The sequence below is a fragment of the Pseudocercospora fijiensis genome, assembly GCF_000340215.1.
Source record: "Pseudocercospora fijiensis CIRAD86 unplaced genomic scaffold MYCFIscaffold_1, whole genome shotgun sequence".
In the NCBI taxonomy this organism is placed as follows: Eukaryota; Fungi; Ascomycota; class Dothideomycetes; order Mycosphaerellales; family Mycosphaerellaceae; genus Pseudocercospora; species Pseudocercospora fijiensis.
Genome location: NW_006921532.1, coordinates 7680566 through 7707502, shown reverse-complemented (window position 1 = coordinate 7707502; position 26937 = coordinate 7680566). Strand labels below are relative to the sequence as shown.

Sequence of the window (26937 nt, the reverse complement as noted above, 5' to 3'; positions counted from 1 at the left end):
CGGAGTCTTTCTTCTCCTCTACTGGTGCCGCGGCGTGAGTATCGGCAGCAACGGCTGTATCTGGCTCAGAGTCTTTCTTCTCCTCCGCCGGTGCGGCAGGAGCTGGCTCGGAGTCTTTCTTCTCCGCCCCTGGCGCCGCGGGATTCTCGGATGCAGCAGCTGGCACGGCTTCTGGCTTCGTCTCGGAGCTTGGAGCACCATACTTCGGTGTGAGGGCACTCTCGATCAAAGCCGGCCCGGTGCCACCGTATTCCTTAGGGACCTCTTGACCCAAATACTTGTACAGCTCGCTGCCGTAGGTCATCCAGGTCATGGTTTGAATGGAGTCCTTGGACATCAGCGCTTTCATCGCGCCCATCATCCACTGCATGACCAGTGGCACATTGACGAAGTACTTGTACGAGACGGTCTCGGGGTAGTACCTCTGGAACATGTCGATGATCTTGCTCGACGAGGCTTTGATCTCGGCTGGTTGGCGGAAGAAGGAGATGGACATGTAGTCGTGGACGGCGAGGGATTTGTATGGGTCTGGACCTTTGCCGTAGTCGGGAATGGGCTTGTCGGCTTGTTCGAGGTGCAGTTCTCGGAGGGTCAGCTCTTGGAGAGCGACTCGCCAGCGGACGAAGCTGTGAGGTGCGTCAGCATTGACGTTTGGAATTGAGGCCGGAAGACCTTACGCGTCGGTATCTCCAAATGTCTTCTTGATGTCCTTCCCAACAGCGCCGTAAACGTTAAAGGTAGCGACGTCTTCGTCATTGGGTGTTTCCTTTGCGCCCTTCACCCTGGTCACGTATCCCAGCTTTCCAAACTTTTCTGCATCGAATACCTCATCTCTTACTTTCAGCGGCTGGTAATCCTTCCGCCACTTCAGCGCGTGTAGAAGCTGGTCTTTGGCCTTGGCGAGATCGTCTACGTTGGCTCGTAAGAACTTCTGGAGGATGATGAGCGTCGTGTGCGCTGCTGGCTGGCTGCGACGCGGTCAGTGAGAGGGTGCACTGGAAGATGGGATTCCATCGAGACTGACTCTCCCTCTGGCGCCTCCAGCTCGATGCCATACATCTCATTGTACCCGGCATTTTCCAACAGGTCGCGCAGTGCTTCCGAAAACTTTCGTAACTTGTGCTCTTTCGGCAGATTGCTCCAGTCGGCCGCCATGTTGTGTATTCTAGGCGTCGCTGGACTTGGGTACTTGATTTGTGGCTCGTTGGACGGATTATTCTAACGTTGGACAAGAACACACTGCTGCCAGCTAGTCATGAATAAATAGCATGAGGTACTACTTTGAGCTGTGTTCCCTGTCAGAGCTTGCTTCTTGGCCTGGACAGCTGCAGCGCGCGTTGGAGCCGACTGGAGCTGTGCAGGCCAAGCCCCCGGTATTTGGCTAGGTTCATCGTAGAATGTGTACAGGGTTGCCAACTTCGATCACAACGAGAGCTATACGTGTATCGCTCTGCTTTTAGCGTGGCCAAGCGCAGATTTCTCTGCTATTTATTATTATAGCACTGCCACATCCGGATACAATCCCTGGCTCTGCCGAGCTCTGAGTTCTTCGCTCGTGAATACTTGATTCGTCCTTGGGCGCTTTGCAGAGTTCAGAATAGACGAGAGTTTCGCATGCCCGAAACAAGGGGATGCTTCTTTCCGACAGCCGGCAACCTCTCAATAAGACGTGACATGAGCATAGCTGTGAATAGACGGTGTTGGTGAAATAGATGCGGGGTGTAACAGTGTCGGGGATGATGCACCGAAAGAACATGACATTGCTCCCCCGCATAGATATTCTATGGGACCTCTCGGCGTCGCATACGGTGTCGAATGCTAGAATAGCTACGGAGGATGGCGACGGCTTAGCATTAACTGTCCTTAAGTGACATGTACTGCGCGTGTGCGTAGATCGATCGTAGGAGGTACTGTACTTAGCTAACGGCTTGGCGCAAACATAGCTTCGCTTCTTAGCTTTTCCACCCACACCCACCCTCACTTTTCCTTCTTTCCCCATCTCGGCTGCAACGCCGTGTCGCTGTCGCTTCGCGGTCGCTATCCGCCTCGAAGTCATCATTATTGCTGATTTCCTTGCGTGCCGCTGACCGTCCCACGTATCTTGCTACAACATCGGTCCTAGCCTTTTCTAAGCTGGCCGGCCCCCCATTGCCATTCGGCCCTCGACCTCCAAGCTCGAATTGCTGCGCAGCGCTGGTCATCAACGCCGGCCATGACAGCGTCTCCGCCTCCGCTCAAGAAGAACGGGCGCAATCAGCGTGATGTACCGATCATCCATTGCCATTCTTCTTTTCGTGCTCGACAGCGCTGACAATCTTTGCTGCGCCAGGTTCTGAGCATTGAGCAGACTTTGGGCCTCAAAAGCGAGCGAGGCATCAGTCGGCAGTCCAACAAAGACGCGCCGCCCGTCAAAGCAGCCCTGAAAGGCATCAAGATGATCCAGACGGCCCATGTTCACCGGCCACTCGACGAGATTCGCGACTCGCAGCCACTCAAAGACGATGCCACCCGACTTTTCCACAAATACGCCCCCCAAATCTGGCCTGGCCCCGAGAATGACCCGCCGGCGTGGCTGGAGGAGCCTTCTCCGACGCGCCACGACGCCCGCTATCCCAGGTCTCTGCATTACACGGATCTTCAGGATCGCGAGACGTAAGACAAGACATCCTCCCGCAGCGCGTGAACCGCACGCTGGCTGGCGACAAGCTCAAGCTGACATCCTTGCAGACTGCGACACTCCTTCATCGAGCTCGTCATCGAGAAATGCGTCAATGTAAGCCGTGTCCGCGAGCCCAACGACGCGAAGATACTTACACTGCCATAGTTCCACGAGAATCAACTGCAGAAGTCGCGGCGTCAGATTGCAAAGCAGCTCAGTCAACAACTACAAGAGGACACTTTTCATGAGCTCGAAGACACCACCTACGTACATCCAGAGCAAAGCATTGACAAGGAAGAGGAGCCTGACCAAGACTCCGGCATTGGCGCCAGCCCACTCGAGCAGCCTAGGCTGACCGACAAATCGCGAGCCTTCCACGAACAGTTCGCTGCCTACACGTCGCCGGTGCCCTCCGTTCCTCCTCACGGTCTGCCATCTGTTGGTGGAGTCTATGCGCGCCCTCCCAGTAGTCCCTCGTCGGCCGTGAGATTTCACCAAACAAGTCAGAAGCGGCTACCTGGGCAGACACCTCCGCCGGGACGCTCCAAACGAGCTCGCGTGATCCGAGAAGATGGAACTAGAGCAGACTCTCTGGTGATCAGACTGAGAGTGAGCTCTAGACGGCTCTCACGACTTGCATCGACCGGTTCGTGTTGGTCACGAACTGAGGTGCCGAGCGCTCGGGTAGAGCCAGATACCATCGCTGTCGGTACACAACCGGCAAGCACTCACCCACCGCCCAACCCGAGTGCATACGTGTCACCCTACCGGCAAACACTGCCTTGGAATGGCGCCGGAAATGACCAGTCTGGTGCGCCACGAAATACAGTTCATGTGGATCTGACTGTAGACGAAGATCAGCCACCACCAGCCATGTCAGATGTACGAGAAATCCTCGGCGACTTCGCAGATTGCACTGTTGCAAGGGAGTTGATTGCCAACTATCCAAACATGAGCCGCGATCGCCTGGAGAATCTCCGAAGCGTTCTGGACGAATTTCCGGACACAAGAGATGATCTCTTCCTGCTGGAGAAGCGCATTCGTGCCCTAGCTACAGGACCCAGAGTTTTATCGAGTGCGCAGAGACGATCTTCATCAGTCTCTCAGACGAGCCGGCCGGCCGTTCGCTCCAAGACACCTGCTGTCGAGCGTACGGCAAAGCTTGCGGAAGAGATACTTGGACGATTGTGCGCTTGCTCTGCGGCCGTTCAGGTGCTCGACTCATATCCTTTGATGAGCCGCGAGCAGCTTGAAGTCCTGCGCTCGACATTCATCAACTATCCCGAGACACAAACCGACTTCCCACTTCTGCAAAAGATCGTCCGCTTCGAGGCATTTGACGTTGTGACAGGAGCTACTGCATTTCCTCGAAAGCGCTCTCTAGACGGCCAGCTGAAGCAAGTCACGCCTACTGTCGAGCCAAATCGAGAAGGTTCGGCCGACGAGAGCAAGAAGGAGTCTCTCAATACGAGACGTCTCGACAACATCACAGTCGAGATCAATTGGGGTCGAGACACTGAGTACACGGATCATATCGACTTGCAAGAGTTCGACAGCGGTCCGGAGCTCTTTCGGCAGATCGAATCTTATTTGCCAGATGAGTTGAAAGAGAGTGGTCGGATCAAAGAAGTGCGCGTCAAATGCATAACCGACCTTCACGGCGGAAACATTCAGCCACGGATCGCGAGAGATGAAGGTCGTGGGAAAGCTGCAGTTCGACAGCTGATCAAGAAGTTGCGAGCTCAGCCAGCTGACATGGAGATTGAGCTTGCATTTCTAGTGCTCTGGGAGACAGCGGTCTGATTTGAGCAAGATTCTACTGCTGCTGCTGCTGCTGCTGTCGAATGGCATGGAGATTGAGCTTGCATTTCTGGTGCTCTGGGAGACAGCGGTCTGATTGGAGCAAGATTCTGCTGCTGCTGCTGTCGAATGGCATGGAGATTGAGCTTGCATTTCTAGTGCTCTGGGAGACAGCGGTCTGATTGGAGCAAGATTCTGCTGCTGCTGCTTTCGAATAGCATGGAGATTGAGCTTGCATTTCTGGTGCTCTAGGAGACAGCGGTCTGATTTGAGCAAGATTCTGCTGCTACGTCAGTCAAATTGCATTGCTTACTCATGTGCTATTAGAGATACCCATGGCCCGAGACGAGAGCCGTTACTGCATAGTATCGTAATACATCTTCCGAATCGTGCAAACATCTTTACGACACGCACTCATTCCATCAGACTAGATTCAAGTGCTGTCTACGATGTCTTCGATATTGAGCGACAGATGAATATCCTCCTCCCTTAGGAGATTCCGAAATCCTACAGAAGGGGTGAGCTACGAAAATCCGATACGGCCGCTCTATCGAGATCTAAAGCACACATACAGCTCATAGCCGCATTCAAAAAAGACTCTTCAGTAGCCTCCAGTTGTTGTAGGACCTTTCACAGAAGGCTTACCTACGAACTCAAACTGCATTTCTGCTGTATTAGAACCTCGAGCTGGTCCGCTCAGTACGTCAGATGATGACTACACTCTGCTTAGGATCCGAAGTGAAGGCTTCTAGGGTCTCCTCTATAGAGTACTCGACCTCTCGGTCCGAGCGATGCTGATCAACTTCAAGCAGCCCGAGGCGCCTGTACGTCCCAATTCTGCCAGTCACAGGGGGAAGAAAAAAACAAAGCCATCCAAGAAATCAACGTCTAATTTGTCGGTCGTTCGTTTGGTGGAAGGAGGAAAGCTGTAAACGTCGAGGGAGGAATGGTTTCCGGTCGATTCAGAACCCGAAGAAGACGTCGCACTCTCCAAGCCCAAGCCGTTCGTTCGGGCACCTTCGCAGCACAGTGCACTCTTGTATCCACCAGCCATGGAGACAGAGGTTCCCCGCCATCTACCTGACCAAACGGGTCGAGACCAATGGGCTCCACATCGTGGGAGACGAGCGACGCCATGGATTGGAAACCGTCTGATTTTGGCGATCCCACGCGGAAAGTTACAGTACGTGACCAGGAGCAGAAGCCCACGACCACGATGGCGCCGTGAGGTCGGAAAAAAATCAGGATTGGGAGAGTCGCTCGGAGATGTAGAGTGTCTGGCCCACCCAGCATAAATCTCTGACGATGGTCGAGCGCTATGATCCAGCGTGATATGTGTCGCCTAGCAATGCCCGAGAGATTGCTGGTCATCGATCCGAAACACGTGTGATCGGCCGCCTGCTATATTCCTCCACGAGTGTGTTTAGCGAAGGTGTAATAGATAAGTGAGTTGTGCCGGGGAACACACTGATAGGCTCATCTCTGCCTGCTAAGTAGTCCTAGCGTAGCTCGGTTAGTTAGGTGCAGAGATCGGCTAGGTTAAGTCGGTCGCGCGCGCGCGACTATAATTAACGCGCAATATAGTGCGATTATTATTAAGTCGCAGGCATAACTCGCAGGCATACAATATATAGATTTTGTAGTAGATTAGACCTAAGACCTAAGACAATAGATTATAGATGTCAACCCTTCTAAAAGCAGTCTCTAGAGCTACTTCTTCTACGTATTCGTTGTAAGTAGGCAGATTGCTATTCAAACTATCGCTAACAACGTCGTAGATAGCGCTCTATAATAATACTATAGCATTAGCTACTACCGCAACCTCTTCCTCGTCTATTTGCTAGAGCTATTCCTAAGTAAAGTCGCCGCTAGTAGGTAGAGTCGTCCGCTTCCGCTTCTTATTGCTATTATTGTTTAAGACCTCGCTACGAAGGACTCGACAGTTAAAGTAGATAAAGATTAGCTAATTAAGCCGCTCTATAGTTAGACGAGAACGGAGCCTTATCTATATTAGTTTAAGGGCTAAGAACGTCCGCTTAGTAGTTATAGTGTTAGCTATAGCTTAATAAAGCCGGAGAGCGTATGTTGCTAGCAATAGTAAAGTAGCAGCCCTATTGCTCTAGAAGATCTTTATATTATCGCTATAGCGTGTCTAGTAGTCGTTAGAAGCGGTAAACGAGCCTCTCTTATAGATATAATCGTACTAAGCGGCTTCGATAGCAAGCTGCTTCTCGGTGTCGTTTATAGTAGCTCTTAAGGCATCGAGTATAAGGGCTTACTTAGTAGAAGTCGGCTTTACGCCCTACTAGACTGTCGCTAGGTTAAGGAAGTATGCTGCCTAGTAATGCTTAGTTGTTTGCCGTATAAACCTCTCTTGCTATCTAGTAATAGTTGCAGTCGACCTACGAGTAATAAGAACGTACTAGATACCTTCGAGAAGCTTACGAATAGGTAGAGGGCTAGTATCGACCTACTTCTCGAGGATAGCTTTATAGGCAAGCTAGCGAGGTATTACCTTCTCGAGCGTAGCTTCTTTAGATTAAGATAAGATTAAGTAGTTATTAAGTAGCTCTAGTAGATTAATTGCCGCGGAAAGATCACTCTAAAACTTATAGTCCGTAATTAAAGAACGCGCGTTATAGTCTAGAGTATAGAGAGGGTCGCGAATAAGCTCTTAAAGGGCATACTTGCTACGTTTAAGTAACTTAAAGAGGGCGATAATAGTCGGCTAGCGAGTGTCGCATATACTAATAAGTAAGAAGGTCTTATTATATACCTCTTTCTGTTTGCGCTTTAGAAGCTAGTATATCGCCTTCTTCCGCGATAGGTAAGAGACAAGGTACTAAGCCTAGTCGTATAGAACCGCTATTTCCGGGTGTTTAAAGAAGTCTCGTATTAACAATACGCTTCCGTATAAGTCGTACGGCACTATAATAACGTAACTTAGCGCTTCGTCTTCTTCTAGTAAGTATATTATCTTTAGGTTTATCGTATATATATTAAACGCGATCGAGCTAACCTTCGACAGGTCGCCGCTAGTAAGCTATTCGCACTTCGCCTTTGTCTAGCGCGCGCCTTCTTTACCGCTTTTATTAATAGTCTCTATTTAGCGCGTTTCGATAGTATAGTAGCTAGTCGAGTCGACGAACGACAAGGTAGTAACGCCTATACCGTTACCGTTAGACGTACCGTCGATTTATAGGTTTAACTCTTTAGCGTACTTAATCTTTACTAATATCTTCTTTTCTAGCTTCTCGAAGTGCTATAGTAGCAAAACGCGTCGAATTCGCGTCGCATTCGGAGGCTCGAAAGATAGATATAATACCGCGAACAAGGCCTTAATAGCTAGCTTCTCGAAGAACGTAAAGGGCTTATTCTCCTCGAAACAGACCGCGGCGTATAATTCCTCGAGATAGTCGTATTAGTTGTTAGTTAACGCGACCTACGGCAATTTAGTCTAATCTATTATACCTAGCTCTGTTTTCTGCGCCTTAAGACGCTTCTTATACCCTTCGATATACTCCTTATTTCGAGTTAAGTCCTTAATAGCGTCGTATATATAGAATCGATACGTTATACGTCGCTTCGCTCTATAGTCGTTATACTACTTAAAAAAGCGGTAAATGAGGTAGTTAGGCTTAGCTATTAAAACACGTAATAAGAGGCGGTAGTAAGGTTATCTAAGTAACAAGATATACTATCTAAATAGCAATAATAGCGATAGTATAGTATATAGCAATAAGATACGCGGTAGAGGCTAAATAATAGGAAATAGACGCGATTTAGACGATATCTACACGCTATACTCTATGCGACTTATAATAGGTGCGACCTATAGAAAACGCTATACTAATAACCTACAATAGGTCGCTCGCGGTAACACGCGTGCGATTTAATATAAGTCGCTTACATCGCCGAAGCCTAGTTAGGTGATTCAAGCTCTTAAAAAGTCGGTTAATAAGGTACTCTTAGTGCCTCCATGAGCCCAAGTTTCTGGAAAGACGGGGCGAAAAAGGTCTCCCGGTGCTGTATCAATGTCAAGCATAGATTACAGACGTCACAGAGCGTTTGAGACCCATCTGTGCCTGTGCCTGTGCCAGCAGGGATCCCTCGGACCGGACCGGACCGGACCGGACAGACCTTCGCGCCAGCCCGTGCACTCGCCGACATCCGTAGAATATTTCTACCACAACTTCTGCACCTCCACTCGAACTTCCAAAATTCCCACTAACCATCACCGCCTTCACCCCCATATCCGCAAAAACGGTACGGTCCCCCTAACCCCATCTAACCCAGCAGCACTTCAAATGATGTACTCTTCCAAAAACGATAACTTCCGAGGGATTCGATGAAGGCAAAAAAAAAAAATGTCAAAGCTCAACAGGTAATAAGTCTCTTACCTCCCAAGAATTTTCTCCGTCACCTACTAACAGCTTTCTAGTCTGATTCAATGAATTGCGTCCTCCGCATATTGAAAATGGTCTCGTGAATATCTGCTAATGTTTTGCGTATGCTAGGTCTCTCTACTGTACCTTATTGCGACGATTGAGGGAGTGTGTATTGTAGATAGAAGGAGAATACACAGGATTCCAATTTTGCGGATTTGTCTCGAGCCGCACTTTCTCCCAATCCCCAACTTTCCAACAGTTACCTGATAGTATAGGAGAGTCATTTCAGCACTCTTGAAGCGGACCTGTAATAGATCATCTCATTGAATTTTCAATTCTATCCTACGCTCCATAACGCCATCATCAACATCATAAGTCATATGCCCTACTCCTCCTTACACGCCCAATTATCGTGTATCCATCCGGAGATGACATCTGTCAAAGTCTTGCCGTCCAGCGCCGAAACCGTGTCTTCCACTTCACGCTTCTCTCCAAGGTATCTGAGAGCGAGCAATACCCAATTCTGGATGAACTCGTTGTACACCAAGTCGACATTTTCAGGCTCGGCGGCAGCAGGGAAGCTCACATTCGTGCCAATGCAATTCGGGACATCATAGAATTTGATAGGTTTATGAATCGTGTCATCGCCGTCGCTGCCCGCATCGTCTTTGGTAGTGTACCCTGGCACTTGTGGCTGATCCTTGTCATCGTCCTTATCATTATCCGTAACGAATGGCACTTGACTCTGTACCCCAATCTGCGGATGTAGCTTGGTAGGCAGCAACTCAGAGTGAAGTAGGCTATCCGCGCTGACAGGAAGGTGTAGCACGAGCTCGTCGATTCTACTCGGATCACCTGCGCCTTCTAGAGCCAGAAGGTCACTTGGGAGGATAGGTCCTTCGCTGTTGAGCATTTGCAAGACTTGGCTAGCGGCTTTGTACGGCACATTCTTGATGGTTCGAAATCCACTCGTAAAGGGCGATACTAGGAAGGTTGAATCTATCGTAAAGGGTCCCTTAAAGATGTCGAAGCGTATAGCGCCACTGTTGGTAAGAATTATGCTGGGTGCTTTGGCGTCTTTGAAAGTGTCCGGGAGAATCTTCGATTCCAGCAAGGTCAAAATACTGTCATCAGAAGGATAGGGAACGCGGCTCAACCAGAAGTCGTGTGGTGCGCATCCATAGGCATGGTCTAGATCCAGCTCTTGTCTGGCAGTGTGAATAGCTTTCGAGACGTTCTTGCCCAGCTCGGTGTCAAAGGTGGATTTATTGGTCCCGGAGTGACGATGGAGAGAGAATAGGTTGTTGTCGATGTAAAGTCGGCGGTAATCTGGCGACTTGGCCGCAGCCATCATTTCACCTTCCTTCTCGCCAGTGCCTAATCCGGTAATGGACATGAAACCGAGTGTCTCCATATACCGCCCACTCTCAAGACCCCATGCATTCTTCCCGAACTTGCGATAGTCACGAATGTGCGTATGGCCGCCGAAGAATACAATCGGGGCATCCCAGTTCACGTTACGAATTGCCTTGAATACTGCCTCGAACTCCGGACTATCTCTGACCGGGACATGCCCCGCCACGAGGAACAGATCCACCTCCTTGTCGTCAATCGCGTCTTTGAACCACTGCTCTTTGATCGTCTCTTCTACTGGTTGTACGACTGTGTTGTTGGCATTGCCCTTAAAGTTGAACAGGAAGCCGAATGCAACGACTCGGATTCTCTGATTCTTGGTCGTGAATTTGCGAAACCTCTGCGCGAGCGGTACTTGTTCGCCGGTCTTTGGGTCGAAGATGTCCAAGTTGCTGGCTATGTATGCGTTCTTGAAATCTGGCACGACTTCGTTGTATTCTCGAATGCTCGTATTCCTCACGTACAGCTCATGGTTACCGGATGTTATGACATCTATCCTTTGATGCTTGATGATGTCAAAGGTATATTCGCCCTTCGGCTTGCTCGCGTCGTAGAGCCCATTTCCTTCAACGCGGTCGCCAGTGTCGATCAACAACAGATCGCTGCCTTCGTCGTCGGCTCGCTTACGTAGATGCGATGCGAACGAGATGTAGTCACCCCAGTCAGCAGAGTATTGTGCTTCTTGGAGATGCCCACCATGCCATCCATGGGTGTCTGTAGTGTGTAGGAAGTTGAGCTGACCCCAAGGCAGATCTCTCAGCGGCGCGGCGATAGGCGATGGAGCGGATGGCTGCTCGGCGGTCGCTAGGAGCATGTGGGACAGGGCCAGCAGCAAGGGTACTCTTGAGAACGCCATATTGCCGACCTGCAATGTATAGATCAACAGCGATACGCTCGTGAATAATAATGTCAAAGACAACTTGCCACCAGCATCAGAGCATGTTAACTGTATACCAAGTCCATCACGGTTCCTGCATACCATCAGGCATGCTCACGTCACGCGTCTGCCTTTTGTTTCATTCACCGACAGCCAATCGGGCGATCCTCACCCGGATGCCCATGCTCTCTGCCTTCACATTTCTTCGGATCCTCTAGCTTCATCAACAATCCGATCCCACCGGACATACACTGACATGCAATCTCCAGCCGTAACATCTCCTCTGACTCACAGTGCCTCATCATACATCTGCAGCTGTGATCTTGTACCTGGATTGAGCAACATGGTGCAGCATCAGAGCTGCGGCCGCGAGGGGCTGCTGCAGGTAGGTAGCTCTCAGCCCTGGAAATATTCCACACGCTTTGATACAGCATTAATAAGAACTCGGGTCTCCGGGCCTATGCGCATGCTCTGAACGATCAGCACGTAGGTATAAATTACACACTGCGCGCCATTGATTCTTACTTCCCAGAGCAAAGAATCTCGAGAGAGATCACAGCTTTCTTCAACTACCACGCAGCAGTGCAGCATAAACAATTCAGCAAGCGAGACAAGCACCACAGACCATAAGCCATACAGGACACGAACCATCGCATCAATATGCCTTCAAACAAGATTACTCTCTACGACCTCTCCAGCAAGGTCTCCAAGCAATGCTGGTCGCCCAACGTCTGGAAGACCCGCCTAGTTCTCAACTACAAGAACCTCCCCTACGACACCGAATGGCTCACGCACATCACGATCGAACCAACCCTCTCCTCCTACGGCATCCCTCCCAATGAGCCTCCAAAACAAGGACCACCTCAATCAGCCTACACCCTCCCAGCAATCCGACTCCCCGACGGCACATTCGTCATGGACTCAGCAAAGATAGCTCCAGTCCTCGAAGAGAAATATCCCGAAAACTCCCTCCGCCTCGACACAGAAATGCACGTCAAAGCGCAAGAAGTGCTAGGGCAGGTCGCTCCTCCCCTCCTCGGCGTCTTATTCCCAATGATAATGCGTCGGATGATCCCAGAAGACGTTGTACCCACATGGCGCGCGAAAAAGGAAGCGGGGTTCGGGATGACGGTGGAAGAGTTCGAAGCTGCGAAGGGAGGAGAGAAGGCTTGGGAAGCTGTCAAGCCTGGCCTGGAGAATTTGAGCAAGTTCCTAAAAGAGAAGAAGAAGGATGAGGGACCGTTTATTTTGGGGGGACAGGTGTGTTATGGGGATTTTGTGATTGCTGGGTTGGCGGAGGCTTGTAAGAGGATTGGGGAGGAAGAGATATATTCAAGATTAGTGAGGGAGTGTCCCGAGGTGAAGAGTTTGCATGAGGCTTGTGGGAAGTGGTTTGAGAAGGATACGTGAGTGCGGAATGATGTTGTACAGCGAGAATGTAGCGTTGATGGGTTGAAGTACGATGATCTCGGAATCTCTTGCCGAGAGATAGAACTACCCTGCTACTACGATGCCTGCAAAGCTACAGTAAGCAGTGCTATCCGGCAGGCCAACCACAGAGCCTGGGTGTACTTCAGATGTACAGAATCACGCTCGTTCAGCTCACTCGGCTCGAACATGGCGATATTGCTTGGTTCAGAGCTTGGCTTGCATAGCGCTGACCTTCTCGTACTGTCCTACACCTGTTCCGGCATCGTGGTCGAGATAGAGCTTGAAGGTTCCAGTAAAAATGCGCGGAGGATCTGCCGCTGCCGATGTCTTGCAGGTGCATGTGATGACGCTTCAGGCCATCACTTTGCCAGGTGTATGAATTTCATTCGTTTTGGTGGCGGTGATGAGGGAGAGAGGCGTCAGTATAGGCAGAAAGCGGCGCAAGCTGTGCCTGTTCCGATCCGGTATCTGGTGTGGCTATGACGATGTGGTGGAGTTCTGTGCCAGGTTCATTGCTGCTCCAGCTGTGTGGTGACGCTTTAGTGAAGCCAAGGCGGCGGCTACTGCGAATCTTGCATACCGACAGCTGGACGATCAAGACAGAACAACGCCTCGCTCCTGTGTGTCTTGCTACATTCCAACGCGTTCATCACGCTCGACTTCTTGCTCCAAGACACGCACTGCCCACAGACCTTGCGAGTTTCTCGGCGAATACGCGAATACTGATATGCGTAAGTCTCACCACACATTCACCCCCGGTCCGCCCTTGCACTAGAACTACTGTACCGGTAAGCAGCATGGGTCATGGGTCCACTTCGAACTGTGGCTGAGGCGATGGCACGTGAGACATTGAACGTCGACTTCGTCTCTTGCCCCTGGCCTCGTTCCTCTTCCTTCTCCAACAATCCTCCCCCGACTGGAGCTGCGATACGCGAATGGGAAACCCTTTACTTACTCTTATCAAAGATCGGTACCGCGCCCGCGCCCACGCCCAACGAACTGCCTCGAACCGAAATCTCCAGCGTGTCGGAAGCAACACAGCATTTCCCTTTCCAGATCAAGCAAACGCGGCCAAGCCGACCAAGAACACCGAAGCTGGCGGGCTAAGCACTAGAGGTGGAGCGGAGTCTCCCTCGGCAGACACCCAAGACAAGGCGTCAGACAATGGCAGACATCAGCATGGACTGGATGGAGTCCGAGACGGTGGTGGACGTGACTCTGAGAAGTCCACGCAGAACAACAAGGTCGACTCGATATCTCAGTCGGCATCTCCCGCTCCTCCACCCCCGCTCGAATCCCAAACTGAGGGCCAGGGAGATTCCGCCATAGCGACGACTGAAGACAGGAAGAAACCACCTATACCAACGCGCATGAAGAATGGCACGAAACGATTTGGCGTTCATCTGAAGAATGCTGTTTGCCACAGCTGGGTCAATGTTCTCCTTATTGCCGTTCCTGCAGGTATTGCAGCTGAGGCGGCGAACTTGAACCCATCTGTCATCTTCGCCATCAACGCAGTCGCCATCGTCCCACTTGCTGGACTTCTCAGTCATGCTACCGAGAGCGTGGCAAGCAGACTTGGCGACACATGGGGTGCACTGCTGAATGTTTCCTTCGGAAACGCAGTGGAGCTCATCATTTTCATCATTGCACTGGTCAAAGATGAGATTCGCATCGTCCAGGCCTCCCTTCTCGGCTCCATTTTGGCCAATTTGCTCCTCATCCTAGGCATGGCCTTCCTCCTGGGTGGTCTTCGCTTCCGAGAGCAAATCTACAACAGCACTGTCACGCAAATGAGCGCCTGTCTGCTCAGTTTGAGTGTCATGAGTCTTCTGCTTCCCGTAAGTGCCGATCTCATTCAACCTTGTCGGCCCAGCTAATCATTTCTTAGACTGCATTCCACGCTTCCTTCAACGATGAGAGTTTGAAGCAAGCAGACCACCAGGTTCTCAAAGTCAGCCGAGGCACCAGTGTTGTGCTGCTCGTTGTCTACATTCTGTACCTTCTCTTCCAGCTCAAATCTCACGCCTACATGTACGAAAGTACACCACAGGAAATCATCGATGAGGAGTCACATCCAGGAATGCTACACGACATGATGAATTCGTCTTCTTCGTCTGACAGCTCAAGCTCGTCCAGCTCGTCAGACTCTGACTCCTCGGCTTCCGGTTCCATCGCCACCGCTAGTAAGCGTGTGAAGCGAATGCTTAGGCACAGGACGCGTCGCAAGTCTAGTGCTTCTACCAGCAGCACTCGTACCACATCAAACCTGCCATCAGTCGTCAGCTCACCATCTACCGAAAAGCAGACCGACTACTTCAGAGATCCAAGTCACCCAGGCTCTCGTCGCGAATCAACCTTGGCCCCTGTCCACAACGGCGAAGATGCTGATGCGGATAAAGAGGACAACGGGATTACCAGAGTATTTGACTGGGCCACCAAGCGCAAGGGCAGCAACAGCGGCTCCAAGTCTCCTGAGCCGCTCAACCGCAGGAAGCACACCAGGAAGAAGGACAAGAAGCGCCGTCATCGTAAAGATGAGGCTGATGCCGAGAAAGCTGTTGCCGATGTGGAGACCGCCGAAGCTCCAGCCCAGGACGAGATTCGAGATTCACCGAGCAAACTGGGGCTTAATGTGCGCCAGCTTTCATCGCGATATCGACCAGCTCTGCCCACCTACCTCAGCAACAACGTTTTCTCTGCCAACTATACTCAGCCTGGAGCTTCGCCCGCGCTAGGTCCCATGCGTCCAGTCGGCCCCGTCCGCTCTATTTCGGCTGGTCGTCTACGCCGTACAAACTCCTTGCCGGATCGGCTGAATGAGCGTCATTCGAATCCTGTTCCTGCCAATAGTACCATCACGCGCCAAGATCCTCTTCCGCCATTTCAGCATCAGCGCCTGACCAAGTCCGCTTCCAACGCCTCTGGCGTGCCTTCCGGATCGCAGAAGGACGATGAAGAGGATGGCTACCAAATGTCGCGCACCGCTGCTGTCGTCCTCCTCCTCGGCTCCACTGCTCTAGTCGCTGTCTGCGCTGAATTCATGGTCGACGCCATCCCGATTATGATCGCCGACTCGCCAGTCTCAGAAGCCTTCATTGGTCTGATCATCCTTCCCATCGTTGGCAATGCAGCAGAGCACGTCACAGCTGTGACAGTTGCTGCGAAGAACAAAATGGATCTTGCTATCGGTGTTGCTGTCGGCTCTTCGATTCAGATTGCACTCTTCGTCACGCCCGTCGTTGTCCTCCTGGGCTGGATCTTGAACACCAGCATGAGTCTTTACTTCAACCTCTTTGAGACTATCAGTCTCTTTGTCACGGTCTTTGTGGTAAACTTCCTGGTGCTCGATGGCCGAAGCAACTACCTGGAAGGAAGCTTGTTGATTGCAGCTTATGTCATCATTGCAGTGGCTGCTTTCTTCTATCCTTCTACTGCTGCCCAGAGCGCAGTCGTAGGTGGTGCTGGAGAGGCATAGGAGTATTAGGGGTGGAGAGGTGATTGCACGCACCTAGAGGCTGAGGTGCTATGTGGCCACGAACGGAACACATCTTGGAATTATGAGAATAAGAATGGTGGAGTTTTCTGCTTTTCAAGAACTACATAGCTTGCTGCAAAGCGCCATGCGAACGAAGCATAAATGCAAACGATTTCACAATCTGTTTTTCCAAGTCTTCTGAAACCTTAGCTCGACACTGCTGCTGCTGCTACTTGAGGTCTTCTGCCTGCTGCTGCTCCCTGGGCTGAAATTCATGTGTTCTAGAGCGGAGGCTATCGTTTGGTTCATTAATCACCTTTTGGTACTTTTCCCCTTCAGTAAGTTTGCCATTGTGAGTGCAAAACAAGGCTCCCTGTACCTATTATCTCTCTAACATGGCGTGAACACCGGCAGCTGACGATCGATCACATTTCCCAACCTCGCCCTTCAATCAATACAAAAACATCTCTTCCCTAAGCGCCGCGGTTTGCAACTCCGTAATTTCCCTTTCTCCTTCATTGACGTATGCCCTGAGCTTTTCGCAGGCCCAGCGGCTCTTGACGGCATACTGCAACGAATGCGGAGCCAGAAGAGGCGGTGGGAGTGCGGGCAGTCCAAGCAGATCGCAGATCTGGTGATGGAGTCCGAGAGCATCGGGTTCGGAGTCAAGGTTGATGACCCATCCGACGTGAGGGGTCTCTTCATCGCGACTCGGGACTCCGTGAACCACGACGCGGAGGTAGAAGTCGTCGATCTGGTTTTGACTGAGATTTAAGCTGGGAAGTACCGCGCCGTGGATAGACGTAATGTAGTGGTTGAAGGCAGTCATGGTGGCGAAGTTCGCTGAAGGACCTGCAGGGCTTGCGCCGACTCGATTGGCAGTGCGGCCACCTAGTCGGCGCCGAAGGCGATCGTACAGTCTGCGCAGAAGATTCGCGGGAGGTGCAGATCCGTCGTCTCCGTCCTTGGAGGAGGCATGAAACTCGTTGTGTAGACGTCGGAATTTGTCGAGCAGTCCTGCCAAGTGGTGGCGCAGATGAGAACCAGCAATATCATGTCTGTGTGTCCACAGCCTGGCCGTGATTGAGCAGGCGTGGCTTCCAGTGCGACGATGCTGCACCACTCGCGCCAAAAGCGTCAGAAGGTCGACATTCTGGACATCGAAATCAATCAGGAAGTTACATGCTTCCTTGATGGACACCACGCTCGGCGGAAGTGGGTTGATCAGGAGAGTGCGGTTCGCTTCGAGGTCGATGAGGTCTCGAAGATGCCGAGAGACTCGACGAGCGCGCTGAATCTCTCTGGCTGGCAAGTTGGCCAATATCGCAAGCTTGACCTCGTTGGGCAGGTCGTAGAAATGAGTTCGAGTCATCTCGATGTTTGGTCGCGCTGTTCGCTTCGAAGTCAATGAATTCAGATCAGTGGCAGTACGACTGAGGTAGTTCTAATGACTCTGGTGGTTGGTCTTCGCGATGGTAAGAGAAAGAGGTTTGCGACGAGGGAAAAGGGTTTATAGCTCAGCTTGCAAGAAGAGTTACGTTGGCAACTCGTTCACCTGCGAGCATTCACTTCATTTGCGTTCACCATCCTGGACGGGACAAAGGCATTGCGAAATCTCTGACGGCCTGACGTTCTGTTCTGCCAGCTATGTGGACTGCAGAGATCGAGCCGTGTCTTCGTTGACGAGTCTCCACTATCTTGATATCTCGAGCTGCCGTTGCAGGCCCAGCAGGCTCGTCCTGGGCCTTGGGGCCTTTGCTTTGCTTGTCGAGCCATTTTCAAGCCCCTGTGCCGATCTGCCCTCGTCGTCCTGCGAGTTTTGCTTCGATGAGGACGTGGATGCGTCTGCATTCCCTAGAGCACCTGTGTCTACTTTACGCTCGCTTACGGAAGAGTTGGTTGCCGTTGACGCAGTGTTCGCTGATACACGCGTATTTTCTTGATCCGCAGTCGAAGGTCGAGCAGTGTTCTGATCAGAAGATTTCCGCGCAGGATCCTTCGAGCTCGACGTGTCGAAAGGGTTGCTCACCTTCTGCAATGTTGGCGTTGAACCAATCTTGGTGACTTTCGTAGGTGATCCCCAGCCTTCATTATCCTGCATGGGTTTCTAGCTATCATCTCTTGCTTCGTTGACATTCTCTTTCAGCGACTTTCTCTCCATGCCCAAATTCGGCATCGGCGTCTTTTGAGTGTCCAACCTGTAGTTCTCCACCTCCTTTGCGAATGAATCAAGTCCCTCTTTAAATCTCCTTCTATGCGCCAACTCGTGGTTCCGTAACTCAACCAAAGCATCCATCTGCTCCGGGCGTGTCTGCCGTAGCATTTTGTCACGATCATGTTTCACAAGAGCGGCCACACTTGCTCTATCACCTCCAATATCGAAATCTGAAGGATAACTCTCAGTCTGAAGATCGCCCACATTAAGAAGTATGCGTTCAGTCTGCTTCAACATTCTTTCCACCAGACTTTCGTAGGCTTGGCTTTGTTTCTGCCATGGCGCTGCTTTGTATGTTGGAATGGATGGATTGATCTGAATATATCCGCCCTCATTGGTTATTTTCGACGCAATCATACCAATATTCCTCGACTGACGTTTGATGCTTTCGACTTTTCGCTTTACCGCAGCAAGGTATAGATCATCTTGTTCATGGAGGAGGTCCTGCACCTGCTCGCGCGAGTGCACTGGCTTGTCCGAAGCTTCCGTCGACTGATAGCGGCGGCATTGAAGGCTCAAGAGGCGGCGAGATAAGGGGCGCATTGATCGTGACATGATCGTGTACGTTTGAGAATAGGTGTGTGTATAAGAAGGAATGTTTGTTTGACGCTGTAGCTGACCGGAGATGAAAATGTTGGCGGAATTCGGTCAATCAATTTTGCTTATCAAATCTTCGTCAATTGCTGTTGAGTCTCACCCGGCAGCTTCGCCTATGCACCACCGGGACCACCCCCACCTCCATTTCTCACGTCAACTTCATGCAAGCAAGACATGCATGAATGCCCACGACCATCGGCCACAGCAGAACATGTGCTGCTATCCGAATGACCATCCGAAGCTATCCGTTCGTCGGCTTCTGAAGAAGGATTAAGCGCGACGGCGTAGGCATAGGACGGGAGCATTATTGACGGAGGATTGTTGTCAACAGCATGGCTGGTCTCGGGCTATGCGTCTCACCTGGCCGATTCGAGAGCGGATCATGGCTACAGTAGTCTCTTGCCCAAGGCAGAGCGTCAACAGAGCCCCAAGGTTTGCCAACTAACATCCGAAATACTCTACAATCCATCCCTTCTTCGCTTCTCACTTGGCGTAGTTGAAGGACGCCCTCGGCATCAAAAGCCACGACTGATCATACACGAACGATTGTGGCCAAAGAGCACCCACCGACCAGCATTCTGGGGATCCAGCCTAGTGCGCGATAATGGCGATCAGTCATACAACCAAATCTGCCCTATAGGCATGAGAGTACAGCACTGTGAAGCAATCATTCCATCAAGCAAAGCCGCCTGCCGCCACCACCATAGTCATCGGTGAAGGGATTCTACATTGAGTATAAACCGTCAACTTCGCCTTAGGTCTCCAACTCCAACATCGACCTACGACAACTCAGCCGCGGAGCACACACACACTGACATCAAAGACTGGTCAAGAAACATCAATCACAGGCTTCAACGAATACCAAAATGTTTAGCAACAACGGCTTCCGCAGCTTTAATCTACCTGGCGGTGGTCAAGGATATAGCTTCTATCAGCCTCACTCTGGCAATGGCTTTTCGGGCTACAGCTCTGGCTATGGCGCCTCATATGGATCTCGCGGGGGAGGACTTGGCGGCATGCAAGGTCTAGGTGGAGGAGGATATGGGGGGTATGGAGGGTATGGAGCAATGGGAAGCATGGGAGGATATGGAGGAATGGGAGGCATGGGAGGCATGAGAGGCATGGGAGGAATGAGAGGCATGGGAGGCATGGGAGGATATGGAGGATATGGAGGAATGGGAGCAATGGGGGGATATGGGGGATATGGAGGAATGGGAGGAATAAGGGGAATGGGGGGTATGGGAGGAATGGGGGGATATAGAGGAATGGGAGGAATGAGAGGAACGGGAGGAACGGGAGGATATGGGGGGTATGGAGGAACGGGAGGATATGGAGGGTATGGAGGAACGGGATGATATGGGGGGTATGGAGGAATGGCAGGATATGGGGGGTATAGAGGAATGGCAGGAATGGGAGGAATGGGAGGAATGGGAGGAATGGGAGGATATGGGGGAATGGGAGGATATGGGGGATATGGAGGATAGCAGCGGGTACGGTGGTCAAGGACGGGATGGACAGCAGGGAGGAGGAAATGCCGGCAAGGCACTTCTGTATCGTGTTGACGAGAATGCAGAAGTGATGGCCGAGCATCGAAATATCAATCTCTGCTGTTGCCAAGCGGAGTGAGTCGTTGATCACGGTTTCCCAGTCCCATGAAGGCTGGATGTTGAGAAGCTTGGCAAGGTGCCGCTGATTGGTGTTTCACTTCGGCGCGCTAGTGTCTGTCTTGGCGGGGAGAAGAGGCGGCTATATTGCGGGACTTGATGGACTTCTTCGCCTTGCCTTGTTCAACAACTCCTGCTGACCTCTGCTCTCGTCGAGATAGACTCGCTGTCGCCGTCGCCGTCGCCATGACTGCTGCAAACGGCCCTCGCGCTTCCAGACAGCGCCACACCCAACTAACCTCATCTCGCAGGAAGCACGAAACGTCGCGTGAACATAGCCGCATCGCCACAGTGCAATCAAAGGGCAATGGCTTGAGACACGAACACCAGTATCTGGCAACGTCCTCGTCAAGATTGATAACCAACACCAAACATCATATTATCATGGCGCTCATGGGGGGCCTCCGCCGAACTCCGCTGGCCGCAAAATTGGCTCTTCAAATCAGCTTGAGCAGAATTCTCTGGTTACTTCTGCCCGTTGACTTATTCTACCCAAAACCTTCTGGTGCCACGAACGCGGGAGAGCAAACCGCTGTGCGAGTGTACCTGACACCATCGCACCTTCCGACTACTGCCTCGCCTGCATCGTCGATATGTTGTGGTGCGTTCTTGCCGTGCTAATCGGCCAAAGGCAGTGACGCGCACCGGAGCTCTCGCGCTCGTATGTATTGCCTCTTCCTCCTCAACAGCCTTTCCCGTCGCTGTTGTTGGGACATCTTTACACACTCACTCTAATTCTTTTTGATTCTTCCCCCGGGCCACGTTTATACGGGCCGTGCAGTTGACAGCATCATGTGGACGTTGTCGAGATGCATCGTTGTATTCTTCGCTGCTTCCGTGCCTGCGAGATCCCTCCCTGAGAGAAGGCAGACCTGCTCCAATCCTGTGCGCAGGCGATCGTGGTATGCGCCGACTTCTTGCGGCCGAGGCAAGTTCGACCTGCTGACATGCCATGAAGGACTGCACTCAGCAACGATGACAAGATGGCGTATATCAACGCCGTACAGTAAGTCAACTCGGAAATCGCATCTGTTTCGAGGAGAACGGCTGTTCTGAGTGATGTGCAGTTTTCTGTGCCTCGTCAGTCCCGGCGAGTCTTGAAGAATGACTTGCGTGGGCGAATCCCCTCCAACATACCCATCTGCAATCCCGTGCTAAGACCTCTGCGTTCACTTAGATGCCTTGCGAGGACTCCGCCACAGGCCGGCCTTGCTGGAGCTCAGAACCTTTGGGACGAGATCCAGTTTGCTCACATTCGAAACCAAAACTTTATTCATGGTGTTGCGGCATTTTTGCCATGGCACCGATATTACATCAAAGCCTTTGAGACTCTTGCCTCAAGACACTGCGGATACAATGCAGGCCTGCCGTCAGTCTGCCTTCGATACATGTCTTGACAGCAATGCTGATCGAGTCCTAGATACTGGGATGAAGCCGCGGACGCCAATAATCTCGCCGGCTCTGCCGTCTGGGACAACACCTACGGCATGGGCGGCAATGGCGAGGGCAGCGACCAGTGCATAACAAGTGGACCCTTCAAAAACTTTTCAATGATATACAACGACACCTTCCAACCCGCCGAACCTTACTGCATATCTCGATCTTTCAATCAAGAAGAATTCTCCGGCGCAAAGCAGTCCAACGTGGACGAGTGCTTCAATGAAGGAAACTGGGCAAGTGCGAGCTCATGCTACGAAAATTGGGTGCATCTCGCAGGTCACAACGGCGTTGGAAAAGTGGTATGATCCCTCCAAACTTGACTTGCGGCAAGCAATACTGACGCTTCTCAGATGGCGAATGCTTTGCTCGCGCCTGCCGATCCTGTTTTCTTCCTCCACCACACCAACCTCGATCGTCTCTGGTGGTCATGGCAGCAAGCCGATCTCGGCACTCGACTCACCGAGATGGGCCGACCGAACACCCCAGGCGACGACTTCAACAGGCAGAATGGATGGCAAACCCCTGGCCCAGAATTCACCCAATACTGTGGTGACGATGGTCCGACTACGACTTTGAAGCATGTTCTGTTCATGGCTGGAATTGTTCCAAATGCCACAATTGCGGACGTAATGGATCTCCGCTCACCGGCCATGTGTGTTGAGTACGTGTAAGAGATGGATTACCGCTGGGGTGGGGGGTAATCGAGTGAGTGGATTGGAAAGTTGTGGACTGGAAATAATGCGCCGTAGTCGTAATGTTCTAGTCTTATATACCTAATAGAGAGCGCTTAGTATTCATCCCCGGCTGGTTTCAGCAGACTCTTTTCCATCACAGCATATCATGCAAGATCTCGGCCGAGATTGGCGGCCTCGATGCACAGCCTGCCTCCACGCGATCATGTTTCCTCGACATACATACCCAATCAAGTTTCTCTTCACGGGAATCGCACAACATGGGCGATAGTGAGTGCTCGCTGATGCCGTACGGTTGTCCTGCGTAGCAAGAGATGATGCGCTGACAGGGAAGACGAAGACTCCAGAGCTGGCAGTGTAATATGTTCCCATGCATTGGCGCAGTGTTACAGCTGACAACGCTACTGCTTCAACCTCTGACTCTGCAGATCCTCCGTTGCGTCCTTCACCAAGAATCTATACCACCATATCGTAGGCCCAACAGTGCCCAGATGCCACAGCGCATGTGCATCCACCATTCCCTTCCACGGCGGAAAGTCAAATAACTCCAGGCTCATTGCGAACAGGATCCAGAACACTATCAGACCAGGCCAAGCCGCCCACAGCCTCCCGACTTTCCTAAACCTCTGTACGGAGAACCATGTCCACAGCACATTTTGAATCAACCCCACCACCACATTTGCCGCCATGTTGTAGGTGTAGTCGAACCTCCAGAATGCCAAGTACGACACATGACCGAGATATGCAGTTGCGCACAGCAGCGTCCACAATCTCAGCACAGTACCCGTCTTGCTCGGACCCAGCGTTTCCGTGCGATCCAGCCGGAAGATTCTGATGGGTGTGTAGAACATGCCATACATGACGCTTGCTCCCGCCGCGAAATAGTCCAACTTTTCCGTCACGCCAAAGTCCCGAGTGTGGAAGAGCATACTAAACACCCAGCTCGCCAATCCAAAGTATCCAAATGCCAAGTAGTACTTTCGTAAAGGGTATCTCGCGGGTATGTTTTCTCGTATGGATTTCATGCCCCAGTCATGAGCCAGGAAGTTCAGCAGGCTGAAGAGAACGGAGGCTGGCTCTTGCATCCCGAGGAATCGATAGAATGGCCATTTGCCGTGGAATTGGACGACGGGTTCGAGGTAGGGTGGATCACGGGCGAGGCGTTGATCGGTGACGATGTGTTGGCATGTGTAATCGCATTCTGATGGGCAGTTCCATAGGAGGAGTTTATGATGGAGTGCTGGAAACCATGTCAGATCCTGATGTGCAAGCATATCTTCGTGAAAGTACATACATATTGCAGGTCCATCTGCACCACAATTTGCCTTTTCGCAGTCCTGGTGGTTGGATCAGCACCTTTTCGCATATTGTGCTGAGCATGGCGTCTGGATGGATTTGCACTCGCCTGGAGACATTGCCGGAATTCTGGCAACCTGTCACCTATACTGGCATTGGCCAGCCCACCAAAGAAGATGATGGACCATGCTAGAGGTATCAGACACCCTCCCAGCAGTCTATTTTGTCGCATGATGCATGTTTGAGTGGAATGCTTCCAGACAATCCGGCTGCCGACTTCTCCTCTCCCTCGACGCGCCAGGGTCTTGGCGGAAGCCAAGATGGAGTTGCCGGAAAGGTGAAAGCATCTTTCGACCTCACTTCTTCACTCCGGACACCACCAACACGCTTCTCGGAAGTAAAGCAAAGCACCTGTGCAATGTGTGCAAGCTCGGAATTACGCATTCTGCGCCAACAATGATATTCTGCGCAGAAAAGCTTCAGCAGCGACCCAGCACAAGGCGTGGCGTGTGAGTTTCGCGTCGGATTTCCGGTACCTGCATATATGAGGCTAAGTACCCGAAATCCTTTCATACACTTCTCAATCATCGCAGTGCGTGATGGCTAGTCTACGCTCTTCGAACAAGAATACGCCTCGCAAGCGTTACACCATCGATGCTTTCGAGGGCATCGAGGAGCTTGCGTCTGAGTCTGAGGCTTCAGATGAAGAGATACCAGATGCCCTTGACCAAGATGCAGACGAATTTGAGGCAGGCGCTGAGCCTTCAGAGACTGAAGACGACGATGTCATGTCTGGAGTTGAGCGCGAATTGGATCATGTCAGCGAAAAAGCCAGCCATGTCGGCGAGCGCGAGCTGGACGACGACATGTCAATAGCCTCAGATCCTGAACCCCCAGCAAAAAAGCCGACACGAAAGGCCAAACGGCTCGCAATACCAGAAAACCAACGGCCCTTCACTCGAGGAACACCGGACAACATTCATAACAGGCTCACGAAGAAGGAAAGGCGAAAGTACTTCTTTGGTACGGGCGAATTTGATGCGGACATTTTGATGAAGGCGAGAGCGAGGTGGGGCGCTGAGATATGCTTTCCCAGTCGAAAGGCGAGCAAGTCCGGGGCTGGCGGATTTTCGTACAGCGTAGCGTATGAGAAAGCCATTAAGGAGTCCCAGAAGAATTGGAAATGGTACAGCAACGACGGTGGGAAAGAATGGTTTTCGCAACGCCAGCAAATCAGCACCATGGGTGAGCAAGATGCGCAAGACTACATGCCCGTGGATGTTTCAAACGAGCGACACTTTTTGATGGGAGCAGTGAATCAGCAGAAGCTGCATACTCTGCAGCCTCGCGAGTCTTTGCCACTGCACGAACCATTCCGGAAGGACCCCGAACCAGGTCAGAAATGGAAGGAAGTCAGGCCTGCCGAGTACAAGAGTGGTTTCTTGTTAAATCTAGGCGCGAGAGTACATTGTCTGGACTGGGTGCCGAACCAGCCTGGGAGTAAGCAATACATTGCAATCAGCGTCCTGCCCACGCGACCGTCTGATGAGACGCCGGAAGCACCTGCATTCGCACCACATCCACAGCACTTGTCGAGTATCCAGATATGGGAACTCAGCGCGAGTGAGGCTGGTCACATTGACAGCAGCGTGCCGCCAAAACTATCGCTCGTGATAGGAGCAGAAATGGGTGATGTCAAAGTGCTGAAGTGGTGCCCGGTACCCGCAACTGGCATGGATTCCCTCGGTCTATTGGCCTGTGTATCCTTCGATGGCTCAATCCGTGTCATTGATGTGGAAAGGCCCACGGAAGATGAGACCACCTACCGTTTGATCGATACATTTGCCTTCGAAAGCAAACCTCCAGATACAGTGTGCACGTGCATGGCCTGGCTTGACTCTCGGCGTCTCATCGCTGGATGTGCGAACGGCTGTGTCGCTATCTGGGATCTTGCCGAAAGTATGACCAAGATCCATCCTAATCCTCGACCCACATCATACGCCAGTGTCACCACATCTTACATTCTCGCCATAGCTACAGCCTGGCCATCGCTCCCGAACATGCTCATCACAACTTCCGCCACCGGTCACACCTTACTGACAGACATTTCCCAACCATTCCAAGATCCAAGCGCCACTGCTGTAGCCCCTCGTGTGCGCGTCGGGCACAATACGCTATCATGGCTGGAGCATTGCAAATGTGCTCTCGTTGTCGAGGACAACCTGATCCTAAAAGCGTTTCCACTTCGAAGATGGTTTAGCACGATTGGCCTTGGCAGGTTGAGGAGTGCGTCTACATGTATGGCTTCCAGTCCCTGTCATCCATTCGTACTACTGGGCTCGGCCGGCGGTGAAGTTTCTGGCAACAACCCACTCAGACGAGTTGTAGATGGAGGAAAAATAGCCATGTGGCAACAAGACTGGTTTCGACACGAGTGGAGACGTCCAAGCGAGGAGGAACGAAACGCTGCCGAAGGCCGTCAAGAGCAGGCTGTTGGACTTGGCAAATCCGGTCTCTCGCGCATCTCGGAAGGCTTCAAAGCGGAAAAAATCTCTCTTGACCCGAAGTCTTCTCAAACTTCAAAGAATGGTGTGTTCTTTAAGACGATCTATGAGGAACAGTCTGCGATCACCGCACTCGCTTGGAATCCGAATTTGCATGTGGGGGGATGGGCTGCGGCAGGGATGGCGGATGGGTTGTTGAGGATTGAGGATATTGCTGCGTGAGAATCAGCTGGCATTTCGTTGGTGCTCGAGAGAGCAAAGAGATATCCATTTCTCTTTTCTAGTACTGGCGAAGGCTTCTGGTCTAGGCACTATCTACCATCTGCAGCACATTAGGTGTGTTTTCTTGCCGAGCCACATGCACACAAAGCAAGGAGCAAAATCTGGGTGCATCGCAGCCGTGAGACCTATTGGACAAGACTTCCTGCATCGGTTCGACTCTGATGCTCCGCCCGATCTCTCGAGCATTCGGACTGATTCCAA

At 51.7% G+C, this 26937-nt stretch overlaps 10 protein-coding genes across 10 annotated transcripts; 6 read left to right on the top strand and 4 right to left on the bottom strand.

Annotated features, from left to right (window-relative positions):
* Positions 1–238: 238 nt before the first annotated feature.
* MYCFIDRAFT_124437 (uncharacterized protein) lies at positions 239–1143 on the bottom strand (the record flags this gene model as incomplete). The annotated part of the gene is made up of 3 exons (XM_007923540.1): positions 239–626; positions 678–968; positions 1025–1143. Coding segments are annotated over 3 exons (798 nt in total), but the record flags the coding sequence as incomplete, so codon positions are not given.
* Positions 1144–1783: 640 nt separating this feature from the next.
* Positions 1784–5930, top strand: MYCFIDRAFT_170427 (uncharacterized protein; the record flags this gene model as incomplete). Its single annotated transcript, XM_007923539.1, has 23 exons — positions 1784–1808; positions 1869–1883; positions 1944–2014; positions 2053–2196; positions 2220–2294; positions 2330–2616; positions 2658–2855; positions 2878–4438; positions 4473–4532; positions 4563–4583; positions 4619–4702; positions 4733–4776; positions 4805–4896; positions 4926–4977; positions 5041–5063; positions 5096–5197; positions 5249–5302; positions 5329–5345; positions 5378–5393; positions 5426–5688; positions 5732–5787; positions 5817–5876; positions 5906–5930. The coding sequence occupies 23 exons, from the start codon at positions 1784–1786 to the stop codon at positions 5928–5930; spliced, it is 3345 nt and encodes a 1114-aa protein (XP_007921730.1).
* A 2508-nt stretch (positions 5931–8438) lies between these two features.
* On the top strand, positions 8439–8811 carry MYCFIDRAFT_170426 (uncharacterized protein; the record flags this gene model as incomplete). The annotated part of the gene is made up of 2 exons (XM_007923538.1): positions 8439–8525; positions 8560–8811. 2 exons carry the CDS (start codon positions 8439–8441, stop codon positions 8809–8811), a joined length of 339 nt encoding a protein of 112 aa, XP_007921729.1.
* Positions 8812–8948: 137 nt separating this feature from the next.
* Positions 8949–11157, bottom strand: MYCFIDRAFT_160007 (uncharacterized protein). Its single transcript, XM_007923537.1, has one exon. It carries the CDS (start codon positions 11114–11116, stop codon positions 9233–9235), a length of 1884 nt encoding a protein of 627 aa, XP_007921728.1. The 5' UTR covers positions 11117–11157; the 3' UTR covers positions 8949–9232.
* Positions 11158–11637: 480 nt separating this feature from the next.
* On the top strand, positions 11638–12757 carry MYCFIDRAFT_209914 (uncharacterized protein). The gene has a single exon (XM_007923536.1). It carries the CDS (start codon positions 11798–11800, stop codon positions 12545–12547), a length of 750 nt encoding a protein of 249 aa, XP_007921727.1. The 5' UTR covers positions 11638–11797; the 3' UTR covers positions 12548–12757.
* Positions 12758–13938: 1181 nt separating this feature from the next.
* Positions 13939–16227, top strand: MYCFIDRAFT_58079 (uncharacterized protein; the record flags this gene model as incomplete). The annotated part of the gene is given in 4 exon segments (XM_007922025.1): positions 13939–14409; positions 14460–14638; positions 14650–14674; positions 15519–16227. 4 exon segments carry the CDS (start codon positions 13939–13941, stop codon positions 16044–16046), a joined length of 1203 nt encoding a protein of 400 aa, XP_007920216.1. The 3' UTR covers positions 16047–16227.
* A 48-nt stretch (positions 16228–16275) lies between these two features.
* On the bottom strand, positions 16276–18816 carry MYCFIDRAFT_170423 (uncharacterized protein; the record flags this gene model as incomplete). Its single annotated transcript, XM_007923535.1, has 9 exons — positions 16276–16311; positions 16363–16415; positions 16442–16491; positions 16541–17442; positions 17478–17562; positions 17594–17601; positions 17631–17900; positions 17935–18153; positions 18181–18816. 9 exons carry the CDS (start codon positions 18814–18816, stop codon positions 16276–16278), a joined length of 2259 nt encoding a protein of 752 aa, XP_007921726.1.
* Positions 18817–21478: 2662 nt separating this feature from the next.
* On the top strand, positions 21479–22633 carry MYCFIDRAFT_128367 (uncharacterized protein; the record flags this gene model as incomplete). Its single annotated transcript, XM_007923534.1, has 4 exons — positions 21479–21528; positions 21700–21891; positions 21943–22261; positions 22313–22633. Coding segments are annotated over 4 exons (882 nt in total), but the record flags the coding sequence as incomplete, so codon positions are not given.
* A 422-nt stretch (positions 22634–23055) lies between these two features.
* On the bottom strand, positions 23056–24182 carry MYCFIDRAFT_185355 (uncharacterized protein; the record flags this gene model as incomplete). Its single annotated transcript, XM_007923533.1, has 3 exons — positions 23056–23894; positions 23949–23991; positions 24060–24182. 3 exons carry the CDS (start codon positions 24180–24182, stop codon positions 23056–23058), a joined length of 1005 nt encoding a protein of 334 aa, XP_007921724.1.
* A 200-nt stretch (positions 24183–24382) lies between these two features.
* Positions 24383–26909, top strand: MYCFIDRAFT_159998 (uncharacterized protein). Its single transcript, XM_007923532.1, has one exon. It carries the CDS (start codon positions 24550–24552, stop codon positions 26674–26676), a length of 2127 nt encoding a protein of 708 aa, XP_007921723.1. The 5' UTR covers positions 24383–24549; the 3' UTR covers positions 26677–26909.
* The last annotated feature ends 28 nt before the right edge of the window (positions 26910–26937 follow it).